At 48.5% G+C, this 19,855-nt stretch overlaps 3 protein-coding genes across 17 annotated transcripts in view; 1 reads left to right on the top strand and 2 right to left on the bottom strand.

The window, feature by feature from the left end:
- Positions 1 to 3,858, top strand: part of dlg1b (discs large MAGUK scaffold protein 1b) — a 100,682-nt gene extending 96,824 nt beyond the window's left edge. For all 11 annotated transcript variants that reach the window (XM_085140621.1, XM_085140622.1, XM_085140624.1 and 8 more), the window contains 6 exons: positions 307 to 357; positions 443 to 544; positions 626 to 798; positions 892 to 1,001; positions 1,076 to 1,167; positions 1,610 to 3,858. In XM_085140621.1, coding sequence (XP_084996747.1) covers positions 307 to 357; positions 443 to 544; positions 626 to 798; positions 892 to 1,001; positions 1,076 to 1,167; positions 1,610 to 1,716 — 635 coding nt within the window. In that variant the 3' untranslated portion in view covers positions 1,717 to 3,858. The remainder of the gene's footprint in view (positions 1 to 306; positions 358 to 442; positions 545 to 625; positions 799 to 891; positions 1,002 to 1,075; positions 1,168 to 1,609) is intronic.
- Positions 3,220 to 10,083, bottom strand: LOC146496932 (uncharacterized). The gene is made up of 2 exons (XM_085140679.1): positions 8,941 to 10,083; positions 3,220 to 7,825 (listed from the first exon to the last, which is right to left on the bottom strand). The coding sequence occupies exons 1-2, from the start codon at positions 9,119 to 9,121 to the stop codon at positions 5,832 to 5,834; spliced, it is 2,175 nt and encodes a 724-aa protein (XP_084996805.1). The 5' UTR covers positions 9,122 to 10,083; the 3' UTR covers positions 3,220 to 5,831.
- Positions 10,084 to 10,129: 46 nt separating this feature from the next.
- Positions 10,130 to 19,855, bottom strand: part of rasal2 (RAS protein activator like 2) — a 60,757-nt gene continuing 51,031 nt past the window's right edge. For 3 of the 5 annotated variants that reach the window (XM_085140597.1, XM_085140594.1, XM_085140598.1), the window contains 9 exons: positions 18,960 to 19,199; positions 18,683 to 18,884; positions 17,051 to 17,250; positions 16,022 to 16,964; positions 15,800 to 15,943; positions 15,513 to 15,715; positions 13,011 to 13,098; positions 10,531 to 10,924; positions 10,130 to 10,396 (listed from right to left, as the gene is read on the bottom strand). In XM_085140597.1, the coding sequence (XP_084996723.1) occupies positions 10,757 to 10,924; positions 13,011 to 13,098; positions 15,513 to 15,715; positions 15,800 to 15,943; positions 16,022 to 16,964; positions 17,051 to 17,250; positions 18,683 to 18,884; positions 18,960 to 19,199 (2,188 nt within the window). In that variant the 3' untranslated portion in view covers positions 10,130 to 10,396; positions 10,531 to 10,756. Of the gene's footprint in view, positions 10,397 to 10,530; positions 10,925 to 12,092; positions 12,206 to 13,010; positions 13,099 to 15,512; positions 15,716 to 15,799; positions 15,944 to 16,021; positions 16,965 to 17,050; positions 17,251 to 18,682; positions 18,885 to 18,959; positions 19,200 to 19,855 lie in introns of those variants that run through there. The other 2 variants (XM_085140595.1, XM_085140596.1) reach the window with 2 other exon arrangements.

The raw sequence follows: 19,855 nt of genomic DNA, 5'->3' as shown, positions 1-19,855 counted from the left end.
AGGTGACTGCGGCTCGCGCAGCTCAGATTAAACAAGCATGAGTGTGAGGAGTCGCGGTGTTTGTGCTGTTAGACGTGCAGACGTCAAAGTCGGCGTAACTGAAACTTCCTGCTCCCGTCGCCGTTCTCTAACGTGAGGATTTTAGTTCCTGAGCACACTGATGTAATCCCGCAGGCTCAGACTCCGCCTACTAACCACCCTCAGTAGATCCCATCCTCCCCCCTCTCCTCCGTCTCTCCTCCTCTTCACCTTCATCACTCCCGTCTGAGCTCCGGACGCTGAAACTAACGACCTCTGTGTCTGCAGGTGGGCAGGAGGAGTACGTGCTGTCCTACGAGCCCGTCGTTCAGCAGGAAGGTGAGACTTTCTTTCTTTTTTAAAGTAATCTGATTACCACCAGCAGCACTCTGCGTATTCGACATGCTTCGATTCTGCCCCACAGTGAGCTACACCCGCCCCGTCATCATCCTCGGCCCCATGAAGGACCGCATCAACGACGACCTGATCTCAGAGTTCCCCGACAAGTTCGGATCCTGCGTCCCCCGTAAGTCCGCCGAACGCCATTAAACAGGCGATGCGTTGTACGCTCGTGTCACCTGATGTTTAACTCTGACGCCGCCCGCAGACACGACCCGGCCGAAGCGGGACTACGAGGTGGACGGCAGAGACTATCACTTCGTGGTCTCCAGAGAGCAGATGGAGAAGGACATCCAGGACCACAAGTTCATCGAGGCGGGGCAATACAACAACCACCTGTACGGGACCAGCGTGCAGTCGGTCCGGGAGGTGGCGGAGAAGGTAATGACGACACGCCCCTTTGACCTTTAACCCCGCTCTGACCTCATTTAGCGGCGGCGTGCGGTTTGAGATGTTCTCCTTCTGCTGTTTCAGGGCAAACACTGCATCCTGGACGTGTCAGGTAACGCCATCAAGAGACTCCAGCTGGCTCAGCTCCACCCCATCGCCATCTTCATCAAACCCAAATCTGTGGAGAACATCATGTGAGTCACTTCACAGGAAACGCCGCCACTCAGTTCTCACACGAGCGTGAAGGTGACGTGGTTTTTCTCTGCAGGGAGATGAACAAGCGTCTGACGGAGGAGCAGGGCAAGAAGACCTTCGACCGAGCAAACAAGCTGGAGCAGGAGTTCACCGAGCATTTCACAGGTGAGTGCCCGGCTCCACCCGCCTCAGGTGATCCTCCACCCGCATGTGGTTCCTCTCTGCCCCCTGCTGGTCACGTGCTGGAGCTGCACCATAACATTAGTGCAGCAGACGGGAGGAAATGAGTTTTTGTTTGAGACGTGACGTTTTAAATTTGCTCGAAGGATCAATCAGCCAGGTTTAAATACGTTTGTAGTTTTATTTTTTATGGGCGGAGCTTTTAAACTTAGAGATGAAAGGAGTGTTTTGATTGGTTTCAGACACAAGCAGCTGACACGCCCACAGCAGTAATGACATCACAGCTGGTGCAACAAGAGGCGCCAATCATAACTTTATTTACAAACATTTAAAAACATAATAAACGTCAGAGGAGTCGGTGATGTACAGGTGTGCCTGTCTTTGATGATGTCACGCGCTCGCCGCTGACTCTGCTCTGTGTGTGCAGCCATCGTGCAGGGCGACACGCTGGAGGAGATCTACGACCAGGTGAAGCAGATCATCGAGGAGCAGTCGGGTCCCTTCATCTGGGTTCAGTCCAAGGAGAAGTTATGAAGACGGCCGCTCCTCCTCCTCGTTTTGACGGACGAGTCGACCTGCAGACGTCCCCTCCCCCACGCCTCGCCCTCCACTCGCCCCATCAGCGACGCAGCGGCCGACCCGAGTTCAGTTTAGCTTCTTTTTCTTTTCTTTTTTGCCTGATAAGACTTCATGTTTGGGTTTCCTGACCAGCAGAGCAAAGCACACAGGAAGTTTGATGACATCACACTCAACGCGGTACAGCTCCTTAATGTTTAAGGGAGGAGAACTTTAGCGGAGAAGACGAGGAAGGTACCTGGAAGTGACGAGAAGAAACGTACGAAGTGGATTTTATGTTTAGTTTTTTCTTTGTGGGTTTTTTCCCTTTTTTTGTCTTGTAAGGTAAGCAGGTGGGCGGAGTTTCAGTCTCAGGCAGCGTCTGTCGGTCCGGAGGAGGCGGAGACACAAAAAGCAAAACTTTGCACGTTTGAGCTTTAACAGCATGTCAGTTAATCCCGTTTATTTTCCCATCAGCCCCTTCGCCTCACGTCTGATGTCACCGCTTTTCTCTTCTGCTCGTTTTTTAGACTCGATTCACGTTTCGTTTGTTTTTTATTTTCGCTCCTCGCTGCTGCTGGATGTTCGTCAGGACGCTGCGAGGTTCCTGCTCTGCTGCTAGAGGGCGCCGCAAGGCTTAACGAAGGAAAACGGCAATTTACTTTGTTTTTAAAGGAAACGGTTTTAACCATTTATAATTTCCTGTCAATGAGAAAGAATCTGACAGATTTTCTGATTTCGGGGATGAAAAAATCAAAGCTCTGATGTTTCTGCAGACGTCGAATCGTTTCTCACCAAAACACCGAGACAGAAAAATATAAATATTTTTATAGATGAAAATAAGCTGAGTGCAATCATCAAAAATTATAAATCATATCTATAAAAAATATTTTATTCATTAACGTGTTTAATTTCACTAAAACACCAAATGCAAGACAGAAATTCCCAAATATGTTTATTTTATTACCAGAAAAATCTCAATATTAGAAATAACAAAAAACTATTTTATTTTACTAAAGAAAATTATCTCAGAATTTTATGAAACTCTGATTATGCCAAATATGGTTTATGATAAAATCGAATTTAAGATAATTAAATATTAAAATCAAGAAAAATGCAACAAACATTTCCTGTTACAAAAACTGCGCATAATTAATAAAAAAACAGATTTTTATAAAAGATCTGGAACATCAAGAAAAAAAAAATCTAATACAAAAAGAATTTGAATCACCAGAAAATGCAAAACAAATTAAATTGTTTTAACATAAATGAATTTAGAAAAGCTTGAAAATTTTAAGTTTAGAATAACTTAAAATCCCAAATCTGTATTTTATTTACAAACGCAACAGAATCATAAGAAAAAATAGATTTAATATTTTATTATAACCCCTAAAATCTTAAAAGTAAAAGATTTTATTTTACCAAAATATAAAACTTCCTGAAAACAGTGAAACAAGAATTATAATAATTTTTATTACAACAATCTATTTTATTATAATGAGATTATAACTGTAACACTTATGAAAACTTAAAATTGAAAATTAGAAAATATTTAAAAGCACGTCAGAGCTGCAGGACGGAACACGAGGAAGTAACGTCGACGTTTACGTCTCGTTCTCGCGAGATCTGAACTCGTGATTTTAGATTCTCTTCAGCTGATTTTCTTTCTCTTTTTTTCCCACTTGGACGAGTTCACAGTCGCGTGATGCAGTGGCGTCCTCTGCAGTTAGAACCCCGCCGGTCGTCGCGGTGACGTCCATCAGCGTCGCCAGTGTCTTACCACAAAAACGATGTCGATCATGCGATTCGCGCGGCGAGCCCGGAGACGAGCTGCCACCTCCGGGCGTCCACAGGTGTCGGAAACACGATTATTGTACAATGAGATTTTGACAGATATTTAACCCTCGGTAAACTGCCTATTTTGTTATAATAAAGTCTATATTGAACTTTACTTAAGCACTACTACTACGGGAATTATTTTCTTTGCATTGTTAATCATATATGAATAGAAAAGTATAAAGATATTTGAATATGAATATATATTTTTTCTTTTTCTTTGATCACCACCTCCTCTGTCTTTTAATTTTCTTTTTTAAGCATAATAAAAACTTAACAAGAAAACCCGTGTGTTCATTTATAAAAGTCACACTTCAGTCGGCCTGAACACTGTTGAACAGGTGACGTCCTCCACGACGCCTCAGAGCTGCCTGAAGATTTCTGAAGAGGAAGAAGAAACCCTCGTCTGTCCCAACGTCACTGAAGAAACTGCATTTTTATTTGATCTTCAGAGTGACGCTGAAAAACTAGTTCATGCATTTATTACTTCCAGGCTGGACGACTGTAATTCATTATTATCAGGAAGTCCTAAAAACTCACTGAAAAGCCTTCAGCTAATCCAAAATGCTGCAGCAAGAGTCCTGACAGGGACTAGAAAGAGAGAGCATATTTCTCCTGTTTTGGCTTCCTGTTAAATCCAGAATTCAAAATCCTGCTCCTCACATACAAGGTCTTAAATAATCAGGCCCCATCTTATCTTAATGACCTTGTAGTACCATATCACCCTATTAGAGCACTTCGCTCCCGCTCTGCAGGCCTACTTGTTGTTCCTAGAGTATTTAAAAGTAGAATGGGAGGCAGAGCCTTCAGTTTTCAGGCCCCTCTTCTGTGGAACCAGCTTCCAGTTTGGATTCAGGAGACAGACACTATCTCTACTTTCAAGATTAGGCTTAAAACTTTCCTTTTTGCTAAAGCATAGTAGTTTACATCAGGGGTCTCAAACGAACTGTGGGCCACTGCTGGCACTGTCATCTAATGTGAGGGACACTTTAGTGTTCACATAATGCAAAAAAAACAAAACACCCACAAATATTTCCCAAATTTCAAATATAACAGGACAAAACTGCTACTGTTAACGCAAATTTTTCTTTTTTTCCTTCCTCTTAACTGGAGCCTTCAATGAACTACCAAATAAACACATTGGTCCTCTCTTTCTGGCCACACATGTGGCAGCACCCCTGCTATCATTTTATTTCTTTTTTTTTTATGTAGCGCCAAATCACAACAACAGTCGCCTCAAGGCACTTTCTATTGTACAGTAGATTCTACAATAGGTACAGCGAAAAACCCAACAATCATATGACCCCCTATGAGCAAGCACTGTGGCAACAGTGGGAAGGAAAAACTCCCTTTTAACAGGAAGAAACCTCTGGCAGAACCAGGCTCAGGGAGGGGCGGGGCCATCTGCTGTGATTGGTTGGGGTGAGAGAAGGAAGACAGACAGATGACCACATTTGATGTATTTAACAAATTAAAAATGCAGACATAAGTGTACACATTAGCTTTTGACTCTCACTGAACGAACAGCCTATCCCTCTGCGTGTTTGTGTACTCTGCTCATATTGTCTTCCATTAAATCGTTTTTTTTAACATTGCACTCAACAACAAACAAATCCTTCTGAACAAAAAAAGTAACGTCACCCCAATATATGGGCCGCGAGTTTGAGACCCCTGTTTTACACACATTATATATTTGGCACTTTATATTTGATTTTACTTTCAAATATAAAGTGCTTTGAGGCGACTGTTATGATTTTCCACAATATAAACAGCACAATAATAGATGAGCTGCTCCACCTCCTGAACTACAACCACCTCTATGGGAAAAGGGTTTGTGATACCAGGCACTCGGCACTGTAAGCATGACTAACACGATGTTCATTTTTATTAATGTCTTTATTGATAGAAAGCTTTGCATCACTCTGCTGCATTCTTTGTTTCATTTATAATATATAAAGCCCATAAATCACATCATTGACTCTAAACTGTACAAAACACTTATGGAAACCATGATGAAGCATTTCATCCAGTGCATTAAGAAAACATCGAACACCAGAATAAAAAAACTCAGTCCCATAAATCAGCCTGCGGCCAAAGAATAAGGTTCTCCAACACGACCTCCAGCTTACTTGACCTACAAGTTTGGTCCTTTAATCTGAAAGAACCAGTCAGTGCTGGTCACTTCAGATTGAAGTCAATCCCGCGCCGATTCTTCCTGTTTGCTGATGACCTCAAATGTTTCCTCAGCTGCTCCTCTCCTAAGACGATGCTGTGTGAGAGTCGTGAGCTCTCATGTGATTTTTCCACACCGTCGCATACGTAAATCTTTCCCCGCAGCTATTGCAGGTGTAAGGCTTCTCACCCGTGTGGGTTCTCATGTGAACTATTAGCGGCGGCTTACTGCTGAAACCTTTCCCACACGTTTTGCAGGAATACGGTTTCTCACCTGTGTGGCTCCGCATGTGGACATTCAGGTAGGAGCTGCTAGTGAAGCTTTTACCGCAGAGATCACAGGCATACGGCTTCTCACCTGTGTGCACGATCATATGTTTTTTCAGATGAGAGGTGCTACTGAACTCTTTTCCACAGGTGTCGCAGGAGTAAGGCTTCTCACCTGTGTGGGTTCTCATGTGGACTATCAGAGGAGGACAGCTAGAGAAGTTTTTTCCACACGTTTCACAAGAAAAGGCGCTTTCACCTGTGTGAGTCATCATGTGGTTCTTCAGTCCCGACGAACGGCTAAATCGTTTCCCACACACTTTACAGGTGTAAGGTTTCTCACCTGTGTGGATTCTCACGTGGGCTATCAGGTGAGTACAGCTTCTGAAACCTTTTCCACACGTTTTGCAGGAAAACGGTTTCTCGCCTGTGTGCGTTCTCATGTGGACTTTCAGGTAAGCGCGACTACTGAAGCGCCTGGTGCAGGTTTCACAGGCGTACGGCTTCTCACCTGTGTGCGTTCTGATGTGGTCGGCCAAAGTGGAGCTGTGAGTGAAACATTTCCCGCACGTCTCGCAGAAATAAAGTTTTTTACCTGTGTGAGTTCTCATGTGATTGTCCAGCTCTAAAGGGCAATTGAACCTTTCCTCACAGGTGCTGCAGGTGTAAGACTTCTTGTCTCTGTGGGTCCGCCTGTGCAGGAGCAAGCTGACGTTCTTAGTGAAGCTTTTTCCGCACGTCTCACACGAGTACAACCTTTCACCTTTGTGAGTTCTCATGTGACTCTTCAGTCCCGAAGACTGCCTAAATCTCTTTCCACAGGTGTTGCAGGGGTAAGGTTTTTCACCTGTGTGGGTTCTGATGTGGACGGTCAGCGAGTCACAGCTGCTGAACCCTTTACTACACGTTTGGCAGGAATACGGTTTCTCGCCCGTGTGGCTCCTTGTGTGGATTTTCAGAGACACTGCTTGCCAGAAACGTTTCCCGCAGGTGTTGCAGCAGTGAGGTTTCTCACCTGTGTGGGTTCTCATGTGGCCTATCAGTGACGAGCTGCTGCTGAAACATTTTCCACACAGCTTGCAGGAGTACGGTTTCTCCCCTGTGTGGTTTCTCAGGTGGATCTTCAGCTGACCGCTGCGATTGAAGCTTTTCCCGCAGGTTTCACAAACGTGAGGCTTCTCACCTGTGTGGATTCTCAGGTGGATTTTCAGATTAGAATTACAGCTGAAACTTTTGCGGCAAAATTCGCATGCAAAAGGCTTCTCGCCCGTGTGACTTCTCATGTGGACTGTCAACCGATAGTTTCTTCTAAAGCTCTGACCGCACAGCTCGCACGTGTACGGCTTTTCGCCCGTGTGGGTTCTTGCGTGAGCTTTCACGTCGAACTTGCGGCTGAAACGTTTTCCGCAGGTCTTACAAGCAAAGGGCTTCTCACCTGTGTGGGTGCGTATGTGAGTCACCAGGTGGAAGTTACTGCTAAAAGTCTTTCCGCACGTTTCGCAGGCGTGAGGTTTTTTATTCGTGTGCTCGTCCTTCGTCTGCGACACTGTCTTAAACACTTTTGCGTAAACGCTGCGCTGCACGGACTTCGAGCTACTGTCAGTGTTACGGTGAGACTCCAGTATGAGCTGCTCTTCCTCCCGATTGATGGAAAGCTCCTCCTCTTCCTCTTTCATCTGTTCAGTCTCTGCTTCCTCCTGATTGGTGCAGAGTTCCTCGTCTTCCTCTTTGATCTGTGGCAGCTCTCGCGCTTCCTGATCCAGACTGCAGCTCCTCTCCTGGCTGCAGAGCTCTTCCTCCTCCTGTCGAATGTCTGAAGGACAAAGAGACAAACATGTTATAGATGTGATGACAGTAAAAGAAAATTAAAACCCTTTAGACAATCATCGTCATCGCCGTCCATCACAACCGTGGCCTCAGGTGGGACTACGTCACACTCTGCAAGCCATCACAGTGGATGCTAGAGGTCATTACTCGACCCTGAGACCTCCAGAGAGGACTCCTTCAGCGGTGAAGAGAGCACAGCTGGAAGCTAGAAGGTGACCCTGTTGATGCATGTCTCTAAGGAAGAGAACATCTGGAAGCCTGACCCGATAGTGGACGTTTACAGTGAACAGCTGGACTGAATAGTGAGGCAGACTAAATCCAGCTGTTGTTGGCTGTACAGTGTTAGTGTGACTCTTTGGTGGAAGCAGAACTGGGAAGTATGGGAATTTAACCAACATCACTGGCAACCAGGTGTCAAGCAGCTCCGCCCCTGGAAGGGATTCTGCTGTTTAAACAAAGGCAGCGCACGATTGGAGGACAGCATCAGCTGATCCAAGCAGCAATACTGAGCTTCCAATTAAAAGTAACTATGGCAACATTTAGGCGTATGGCCGCAAAAGCTGACGCAGGACGTCCACATAATGACCACGACACCAAGGCTCGCTGTCACACTGAGCTCTGATTGGCTCCTGCCTGTGCACCCTGCTGATGACACACACCTGTTTACCTGCACACGCTCCCTTTTTCTGAATTTAATGCGGAAAAAATTACTTTTATTTTACTGTAGAATTTCCACCACAGTTTACCCACAATGCACTTCTGTAATCAAACAGCCAGGTACCAGCTCCTGCTCGTGGATCCGTCACACAGCTGTTCACAGCTGGAGAGAGAAACACGGCTGCTGTGGATCTGTCCTGGAGGGAAATGTCCCGTTCAGTGAGCTGAAGGTTTCACGAGGAGCCGAGAAAACGACGATAAACGAGTTCATGAGCCGAAACACGGTCGTCAAACCGCGTAAAAGCTGAATCGGCTTTTATGACCCAGCTGCCGCCAGGTAAACCGGAAAGATTTAACATCGCACCTGTGGAGAATCCTTTATGACGCAGATCACCCGCTTTCTTTCCTCTCGTTGTCTCTCTGATCGTTTCCGGTTTTGCTCACCTGTCCGGTGCGGTTGCCTGTCAAGTTTGCAGGTGATGTCCAGCAGTCTGCGCCTGCGCTCGCGGTCCATCTCCTGCTCGGTGCGTTGTTCAAACTCTCTGCCACCTCCTGCTTCTCCTCCTCCTCCGTCAGCAGTCACGGCCTCGGTGACAAACTCAGCCGGAAGTTGAAGGGAAGACATTTTTGATGCAGCTGAGATAAAGACGCGAGATTAAACTTCAGTGAAGCTAAAGCTAATGCTAACTCCTCTGCGCCGTCCATCCGGAAAGCCCGGTGTGCTCTGCGCATGTGCGAAAAGGGATTCTTCCAGTTCCTGCCTTTCACAATAAAAGTGTAAAGAATGTAAACTCGGAGGTGCAGAGGGAACCCTTTCAGAATAAAACGTGACAGAGTCCAGAGTGAGAGATTATTTTTTACCTTTAGTGTGTTTCATATTTTGGCTCCATGCTCCTCCTCCAGTGATATGGTACTATCAGGTTATTAAGATTATTTAGGACCTTGTATGTGAGGACAGGATTTTAAATTTAACAGGGATCCTGATAATAATGAATCACAGTCGTCCAGCCTGGAAGTAACAAATGCACGAACTAGTTTTTCAGCGTCACTCTGAGACAGGATGTTTCTAACTTTAGAGATGTTGATCAGATGGAAGAAGCAGTTAAAGATCACGTCCTGGTCAGAAATGACTCACTGATGATGTCATCCAGACTGGTGTCAGTGGGAAACACAGCAGCCTCCTAAACTGCTGCCCGAGACTGTGACGCCTTAAAATCTTTCAAACTTTCATCCAGTCAGATGTTCATGATAAACAGTTAAAAGCTGCCGTTGCCTCGGCGGCGTGAATGTTGGGGTAGTTTTGAGCTTTTAACGATTTCACTGAACTTAATGACGGTGCAGCTTAAATCACAGCTGATGTTTGGTGAAGCGTCTGTTTGCAGCAGCTTCTACCATCATGTCCAGGTGAACCTTTGACCATTTTCGTCATTCCTACAAACAGCCGCAGGAGATCTGGGATTACTCGCAGTCTGACCACCACAAACTGAGCCCGACGGCAGTTTATACCGATAGTGATGGTATAAAGGAGGAGCTTATCCTCCTCAGGTGTGCGCTCACCTGTGGGACCGATGTTTGACAGCAGCGTGACCGTCAAAGAACCACGAGCACTCCAAACAGGAATCAGACCACAGTCAAACTTTCAGGTAGACTTTATTGTCAACATAGGGACAGCAGACAGGCGTGACCTTTGACCCTGATCCTCCAGGAGTCTGTTCAGTAGATCAGCAACAGGACGAGAACGAGGGGGAATAAATTAAAACCCAAAACAACTCGTCAGGTAAAAAACAAGAACAACGGGAACTCCACGCTACGAGAAACGAAAAACAGAAGCTTTGAAAGAAATTCATAAAAAATCGATTAGAAAACGTTTCAGTTTTTGGTTTATTTCTTCCTCGCTGTGCTTCTGTGACTCTCACACACACACACACACACTCGCTCTCACACACACACACTCGCTCTCTCACACACACACACACACACACACACACACACACACACACACACACACACACACACACTCGCTCTCTCACACACACACTCGCTCTCACACACACACACTCGCTCTCACACACACACACACACACACACACACACACACTCGCTCGCTCTCACACACTCTGTACATCAGATCAAACATCAGTATTTACACTCGTGTTAATAGATTCTATATCTTTAAATTCTCTCTTTGATGTCCGCAGCTCATCTCGTGGGTGAGGGAGTTATACACTTTAAACCCCACCCCCACCCAGGGCAGGACCAATCAGCAGCTGCTGTTCTTGAACTCTCCGTTCTCAGTGATTGACAGCTTGGTGGGGTTGCTTGGCGACAGGCCGTTGCGAAGGTTGGGCGTGCTGTAACGCTCCTTCACCTGCGTCAGCGCCGCCATCAGCCGTGAGTTCGCCGCATCCAGGGACCCGATCCTTTTCTCCTGATTGGATAAAGATGAGAAAGGGGGCGGGACAGGAAGTCAGACCGACAGGTAAACAACAACAACAAAACAGTTTGGTGTTGATCGGAGAGTCGGGTCAAAACCACACAAGGAAAAAAGTAACATCCGCTTAAATCCAAGAAACTTTAATGAAACTTTTATTAAAATCCTGATTAAACGAGGTGAAGGATAAGAAACAACTAAAGAAAAAGATCAGAGAAGATTTGTTTTTAATAAAAAAGACCCTGAGCTCCTGAAATCACCTGAATCCAAATCAGGCTTTAATTAAAACATTTCACAGATTTCAACAGTTTTCTGAACACTAATGGATTTATCAGTGAAACATGTTCAGTGATACAAAGTTTTCTACAAAGAGAGAAAAGATCTTTAATCGGACACGTTCAAATAAAACGATGCAGATTTAAAAGGACGATTTGGCCTCTTAACGCAACATTAAACAATTTAAAGGTTGAAAAAAAAAAGACCAGCTCACACGAAATTTAAAATCAGTTTAATAAAAATGTGGTTTTGACCCGACAGTGAAAACAGAAACAACCACAGGAAGTTTGAGGGCAGCAGCCGAAAATATAAACAGCAGCCCAAAAAAGCTCAAACCAGCGAAAAAACAAAAAGGTGAAATCGAAGCTTTTCAAGTCCAACGCCGTCTCCTCTGAGCCTGCTGACGACTCGCTTTATTTTGAAAGGGTGAACTAGAAGCTGTGGTGGTTTACAGGGAGGGGGAGGTGGGAGGTGGTGTGGGGAGGGGGAGGTGGGGTCTGCAGCCAAACTTAAATGAAACCAGCCGAGAGCGCAACACGCCGACACACCAACGCATTACAGAGCAGCTCGAACCAGCCGTCAGCTGAACTACAGGAGCCCCCGAGGTCCAAGAACAAGATGAAGCTGAGTGAAAATATTTAATAATTATTAATAAATGTTCTTATTTACTGTGACTGAAGGAAGGACGCTGCTCGTGAACAATAACGTTTTTATGTCAAACTGACAGTTTTTTATCCCCATGTGAACCAGAGGGGGGCGCCCACCAGGGGGCGCCGACAGCTGCACTAACCCTGAGCTCTTGATAAACTCAATGCTGAAACTCTGCGCTCTGATTGGCTGGTTCAACAGGTTTCAGGTGTGTTGGCAGTGTTTTTTTCCCCCCTAAAAATAAATTCATAAAAACAAAAAACACACAGCGTGGCGTTGGTGGTAGTGGCGGAGGAGGAAGGGGCGGGGCTACAGTTACTTGCCTGATTGGTTTATTTCACATCCGTTACTGACCTGAAATCAGTGGAGAGACTGTGAGACGTTTCAAAAGAGTTAAAGTTTCCGTCACAGCTGCTGCTCAACACGACGCATCGCTGCTTCCCTCTGAAACCCATTACCTGTGACACAGGTGTGCCACAGGTGTGTCACAGGCGTGCCACGGGTGTGTCACAGGCGTGCCACGGGTGTGTCACAGGCGTGTCACAGGGTGCCACGGGTGTGTCACAGACCAGTGTCACAGACCAGTGTCACAGGCGTGCCACGGGTGTGTCACAGGCGTGCCACGGGTGTGTCACAGGCGTGTCACATACCTGTGTCACGGGTATGTCACAGGCGTGTCACATACCTGTGTCACAGGTGTGTCACTGGCGTGCCACAGACCAGTGTCACAGGGTGCCACGGGTGTGTCACAGACCAGTGTCACAGGTGTGCCACGGGCGTGTCACAGACCAGTGTCACACCTGTGCCACAGGCGTGCCACGGGTGTGTCACAGGCGTGTCACAGGCGTGCCACATACCAGTGTCACACCTGTGCCACAGGCGTGCCACGGGTGTGTCACAGGCGTGTCACAGGCGTGCCACATACCAGTGTCACACCTGTGCCACAGGTGTGACACTGGTGTGTCACAGACCAGTATCACACCTGTGCCACAGGTGTGTCACGGGCGTGTCACGGGCGTGTCACAGGCGTGTCACAGGTGTGCCACGGGTGTGTCACGGGCGTGTCACAGGCGTGTCACGGGCGTGTCACAGGCGTGCCACGGGTGTGTCACGGGTGTGTCACGGGCGTTTCACAGGCGTGTCACGGGTGTGTCTGTACCTGAGCGTCGATGATCTTCTGTTTGGCTTCGATCACTGCCTGCATCTCTGCGTGGTCCCGCCGTAGCTCCTCCTCCACCGCCATCAGTCTGCAAATGCACAGAACATCATCATCATCATCATCATCATCACCACCTTAAATATCAACATCTGGGTCGTGTCCAAATTCATGGGCTGCTTCCTCCTGAGGCCGCATTTGTAGGCCGATTACGTCACAGCGACGAAGGCTGTCCAAATTTTCCCCGAATTTGAAGGATGGGTTGGGTGTGTCCTTCATGGCCCACCATATCCCAGAATTCATAGCGCGGCCCAGCCAATTCCAGTTTCCAACAATGGCGGTGCTACTAAGTTTTAATATTACTCTTATTAATCTTTCTGGGTCACAAAATAAACTTTTAACATATTTTCAGGCGAGAATGTAGCTGTGTAAACCTCAAATATCTGCTCGGTTTATCAAGATTTCGCATATTTGCAGAAGTGCTTCGACGTTTTCGGAGACGTCTGGTACCCACCAGCTCGAGAGCTGACCGAGGGCTCGAGGGTCACTGAAGCCGCCGAGAATTAGGTTTGGTTTATTATTAGTTAAACGTAATATATAAGTCACTTAGACAACCTAAACATGTTATTGTTTGACTTCTTTCAGTGTTTTATTTGTTTGTGAGTAAATCGGTTTGGCTGAGATTAAAGTTATTAGATTAGATTAGATAAAATAAAACTTTATTAATCCCTGGGTGGTTTTCACACAGCTGAATAAACGTCAAACAGAAACCTGATTAAACAGACGGTCGAGAGTTTACTCCAGTGTGCTGTTACAGCGGGATGCAAAAGTTTGGGCAACCTTGTTAATAGTCATTACTTTCCTGCATAAATCGTTGGGTTAAATATATCATACAGGAGACACACAGAAGTGAAATGAAGTTTATTGGATTTACAGAAAGTGCAATAATTGTTTAAACAAAATCAGGCAGCAGCATAAATCTGTTGTCATTTCATTGATTCCAAACCTTTAGAACTGATTACTGGAACTCAAATTGGCTCGGTAACCTCAGTGACCTCTGATCTACATACACAGGTGAATCCAATTTAAGGGGGTCAACTGTAAAGTTTCCCTCCTCTTTTAATTTCCTGTGAAGAGCAGCAACACGGGGTCTCAAAACATCTGTCAAATGACCTGAAGACAAAGACTGTTCAGCATCATGGTGGGAAGGACACAGAAAGCTGTCTCAGAGATGTAAGCCGTCTGTCTCCACAGTTAGGAACATAATGAGACAATCAAAGACCACAGGCTCAGTTCAAGTTACGGCTCGAAGTGTCAGACCGACAAACAGTCAGAGTCGACCCACAGACCAGCACCAAAGACCTGCAACATCATGTTGCAGCAGATGGAGTCGCTGTGCTTCGCTCAACCATTCGGCGCTCTTTACATGAGGAGATGCTGTAAGCGAGAGTGATGCAGAGGAAGCCTTTGCTCCGCCCACAGCACAGAGACGCTAAAGCACATTTGGACAAACCAGCTTCATTCTGGAATAAGCTGCTAAAGTTAATAACTAAACTAAAGTTGAGTTATTTGGCATAACAAGGGGCGTTATGCATGGAGGAAAAAGAACACAGCAAGAAAAACACCTGCTGCCTCCAGTAACATATGGTGGTGGCTCCATCACGCTGTGGGGAGTGGCCAGTGCTGGGACACATGGATTCCACTCAGCATCAGCAGATTCTGGAGACCAATGTCCAGGAATCAGTGACAGAGCTGAAGCTGCACCGGGGCTGGATCTTTCAACAAGACAACGACCTGCTCAAAATCCACTGAAGCGTTCATGCAGAGGAACAAGTACAACGTTCATCTCAGTCCAGACCTGAATATTATTGAAACCTGTGGTGTGAGTCAAAGAGAGCTGTTCATGCTCAGAAGCCATCAAACCTGAATGAACTGGAGATGTTTGTAGAGGAACAGTCCAAAATACCTTCAACCACAATCAGACTCTCACTGGAAGCTACAGGAAGCGTTTAGAGGCTGGAATTTCTGCAGAAGGCGGATCTACTAAATATTGATTTCATTTCTTTTTTTGTGGAGCCAAATTTATGCTCCTGCCTGATTTTGTTTAAACGATTCTTGCACACTTTCAGTAAATCCAATAAACTTTATTTCACTCCTGTGTGTCTCCTGTATGATGTATTTAACTGACATGTTTTATTGTAACATCGATTTATGCAGGAAAATAATGACTATGAACAAGGCTGCCCAAACGTTTGCATCTCACTGTCTATTTTAGACAGCAAGGAGCAGACGGCTGAGGTTAGATCTGAAGGCTGGACCGTCCAATCCCACAGCCGTTTACTTTACCCGACCTCCTGAGGAGGCCCACGTAGACCGCGTAGGGTCCTCAGGAGGACGCAGCCCATGAATTTGGACACGACCTGGTTTGATTTAAACTCCTCCTGAACACCTGAATTTTCTGTGACATCAGCCCCGCCTCCATCATGTGACCCTGTGTGTGCGCACCTGCAGATGATGCTCTTCATCTGGGCGTCCTTCTCCTCCTGCTGCCTCCTCAGTCGCTCCTCGCTGTCCTCCAGACGGTTTTTGTACTCGTGCAGCAGCTTCTGCATCTGCTGCTCCTGAGCGAGCAGCCGCCGCTCGTACTCCTCGAGGCGCCGCCCGGACACGCGCAGGCGCTCCTTCAGCCGAGAGATCTCCAGCTCGTACTGTGGAAACAGGAAGCAGTTTCACAGAAATGAGCCTTCGTCACTTCCTGCTGGGCTTCACCTGCAGACAGGTGTGTCTGTTACCTTCTCTGTGTTCCTGCCCTCCTCCCTGCTCCTCTCCCCTCCCTCCTCCTCCTCCTCCTCGTACTGCCCGTTGTTTAGGACCCACGCCGCCGTCCTCTCCACGGGAGACATCGCCACCGCCACCGCCTCCACTGGAGACGCCACCTGCACACGAAGCAGTGACATCATCAGAAACACACCTGAAACACTAAAAGTCTGAGACTCGGCGGATTTCTGTCGTACCTGTGGCATCTGCTTGGTGGCGCTCTTTGGGGGCGGAGCCACGTTCTCCACAGAGCAGGTGGACGGTTGGCGGTTGATGATGCCAGCGGCGGGGGTGGGCGTTGGCTCGGTGTTGGCGCTGCTGCTGCTGCGCAGCGAGGCGCTGTGTGCAGCAGACCGTGGCGTCCTTGCCCCGCCCCCTTTGCTCTGCTGCTCCACCTTTATGATGTGGGCGGTGCCCGCTGTCGTGCTCTGACGAGGGATGGCGACCGCTGTGGCGGTGCCGGGCGGGAGGTCTTGCAGGGCGTGGCGGCGTGGCGTAGAGCAGTCCTCGCTCTGCGTGCTCCGCCTGCTGCCCGCCTCGTCCAGGCTGCTGTTGGACGGCGCGCGACCTTTGCCCCCCACCTGGCTGCCGAAGTCGTCGGAGTTGCTGTGGCTGTTGTGGGAGCTCTCGGTGCTCAGGTTCTCCGAGCTGGAGTCCTGCCGCAGCGAGTGGGCGGAGCGCGTTGTCATGCTGTGGGCGGGGTTACTCAGGTGGTAGACGGGGTTCTGGAACGAGAGCGGCTGCAGGCTGCGCTGCTGGCTGACGGAGGCGTGCAGCGGCCGCCTCACCTGCGGAGCGCTCTGTGGCTGTCCGTCTCTGGGCGGGACTTTTGCCTGGTGCGGCGCCGGCTGAGGTGTGAGAGGGTTGGAGTGGGAGTAGGTAACCGGGGCAACGGCATGTCCGACGGAGGCCTGCGAGCCAACCCTGCTGAGGCGGGGCGGGGCCTCGTGGTGTGGCGGGGTGTGGCCGTGGAGGCTCTGAGCGTCCTGCAGGTCAACCAGAGAGATGCTGCGACCGTTGGGCAGCAGCGTGTCGCGCTCCTCCTGGTCGGAGAAGCTGGCGTGGTTGGAGGGATGCTGCGGAGGCAACAGGGGGCGCTGACCCCGAACTGGCGTCTGCAGACTGCGAACCTCGCCGCGGCTGCAGGAAGTGAGACGTGAGCAGCAGTTAGAGGAAACAGACACCAGAAACCTCTTAAACACCTGATCTGTCTCCTGATTGGTTACCTGTCACTGGGGTCCTCAAAGATTCGCTGCAATCCCGACGACAGGCTGCCGCTGATGTTGTGGGCGGAGCTGTGATCCTGGAAGCGCCGCAGCTGCTGCTGGACGGGCGTCGGAGCGGCCAGGCAGCGAGTGATATCCCCCAGAATCCTCGGCAGCGGGCCCAGCTTCGCTATGGTGGCCTGCAGGAAGGAATTTTCACCCTGTGGTCGCCGTGTGTGCGTTTGTGTGTTTGTTCGTGGATGGTTTGAATGGAAGCACCAGGATGCGGTGGTGGTGGTGGTGGTGGTGGTGGTGGTGGGGAAGCACGTACAGACAGGAAGTGAACAGAAAGAGGAGGGGGAGGAAAAAAACATGAGGGAAACTTAATGAGAACGAAAACAACTAGAACGACATGCTGCTACTGAACAGAACCACAGCAGAGCCATGCTGAGACGGGTGAGGCGGGGGGAGTGCAGGGTGAGCTGGAGGGTGGGGGAGGAGCAGGTCAGGCCGTGCTGTGATGTTCAGCCACGCGGCGTTAATGTGGTTAGATGAAGTCAAACATGTCACATCGAACACTCAGCGAACAGCCATCGATAGTCAGACGCATTCTGCACACAGTGATGTCATCAGGGCGTCCTGTGAGGACGCCGCCCGTGGTTGGTCGGCTGTTTTCAGTATCGTGCAGTTTGCAACATGTTGTTTAATAACTGCTCAAAAAACTTAAAGGACTTTGAGTCGCTCAGTATCAGGACAACATGTAAGTTTAATGTTTCTGAGCATCACAGCTGTGTGTGAGTCAGTGTTCACCACACACACACACACACACACACAGACACAGACACACACACACGCACAGACACACACACAGACACACACACACACACAGACGCACAGACACACACACACACACACACACACACACACACACACACAGACACACACACACACACACACACACACACACAGACACACACACAGACACACACACACGCACACACACACACACAGACAGACACACACACAGACACACAGACACACACAGACACACACACGCACAGACACACACACACACTCACACACACTCACACACACACAGACACACACACACACACACACAGACACACACACACACACAGACAGACACACACAGACACACACACAGACACACGCAGACACACACACAGACACACACACAGACACACACACACACACACAGACACACACACACACACACACACACAGACACAGACACACAGACACACACACACACACAGACAGACACAGACACACACAGACACACACACACACACACACACACACACACACAGACACACACACACACACAGACACACACACACGCACAGACACACACACACACACACACACAGACACACACACACACACACACACACACACACAGACACACACAGACACACACACACACTCACACACAGACACACAGACACACACACACACAGACACACACACACACACACACACACACTCACACACAGACACACGCACAGACACACAGACACACACACACGCACAGACACACACACACACTCACACACACTCACACACACACAGACACACACACACACACTCACACACACACACACTCTGTGTTGATGGTTTGTGTGTCTGCACCTTGTCGAGCTGAGAGACGACCTCCCACAGGAGGGCGTGCAGGACGGACAGCTCGCGGCCGAGGTCGATGTAGCCCTCGAACCCCGGCGTGTTGGTCAGCGTCTCTGGGTTGGAAATCTCCGACAGGAAACGCATCATCCCCGCCCATTCGTGCTCCAGGAAGTCGTTCATGAAGGCCATATACTCTTCCTTGTTTCCAAACCTTTGGAGGAAACGCAAAGTGAGATTTCGTTTTTTTAGAAATGGTGGCGCCGCACGCCGACCTGCAGATACTCACTTGGTGAAGTTGGCGAGGTTCTGGATGACTTTGGCGATGAGCGTGAGCGTCCGGGACGTTCGGTCGTCGGGATACTCCTGCATGAGGTTGAAGAGCGAGGGCGACATGATGGCGGGGCAGAGGAAGCGCAGGAAGAGCGAGGCGCTGATGAGGCGCTTGCTGATGTCCTGCTGGTGGCCGCGGGCGACGCACTGCTGCTTCCACGAGGCGAACACTTCCTTCAGCTCACGAGGAAACACGCTGCGGAGACGGGGAGGAGCCAACAGCAGTCAGAGCTGCTTCCCGCCACACACTGAAGGCGTTTAATACGCCTCAGCGAGCAGGATAACGTTGTTTACGTCAACACACACGGGATCCCAACTTCCTGTCTCTGACTCAAACCGACCACAGCGAGAGCTTCACGACTTTAATTTACCCCAGAAAACTTAAAACGTCTCCATCAAAGCCGGAGACGGCGTCTGGCTGCTGATTGGACAAACAGGAAACACCTTCAAATCTTTTAATTCGCTCGTTTTCAGTAGCAGAGCTCAAACATCAGACGCCGCCTCACAACTTCCTGCTGTTTCATCCAATCACCATGTTAACCTGCTGTGACCCTGATTAAACTCACAGGTCAAAGGTCAGCTCAGAGGAACGAACAGCAGCTCTGAGCTGTAGTTGCCTCCCGGTGGCAGCAGGGGGCAGAGGTCAGCGGTAGACGACCTTCACTGAGCTCTGCTGGTTTTATCTGATCGCATTTTACTCTCAGATAAATGTTTTGGTTGTTTGTGAATTTAAAGGTCACTGAAGGTAAATAAATAATGTTATTTGCCTTTAAGGAGACGAGACGCAGCAGAGATAAAACAGCTGCCGTCTTCTTTCTTCCCCTCAGGTACTCAGATATGCCAACAACTCAA

The sequence above is a fragment of the Neolamprologus multifasciatus genome, chromosome 18 (genome assembly GCF_963576455.1).
Source record: "Neolamprologus multifasciatus chromosome 18, fNeoMul1.2, whole genome shotgun sequence".
NCBI lineage: Eukaryota > Metazoa > Chordata > Actinopteri > Cichliformes > Cichlidae > Neolamprologus > Neolamprologus multifasciatus.
The sequence above is the reverse complement of the archived record's forward strand: the minus strand, read 5'-3'. Positions and strand labels throughout refer to the sequence as shown.

Excerpts from the sequence above, each read along its gene's own strand:
- LOC146496932 (XM_085140679.1), bottom strand. The coding sequence starts at position 9,121 with ATGTCTTCCCTTCAACTTCCGGCTGAGTTTGTCACCGAGGCCGTGACT. Across the intron at positions 7,826-8,940 it reads CAGGCAACCGCACCGGACAG|ACATTCGACAGGAGGAGGAA; the intron begins GTGAGCAAAACC and ends TTTGTCCTTCAG.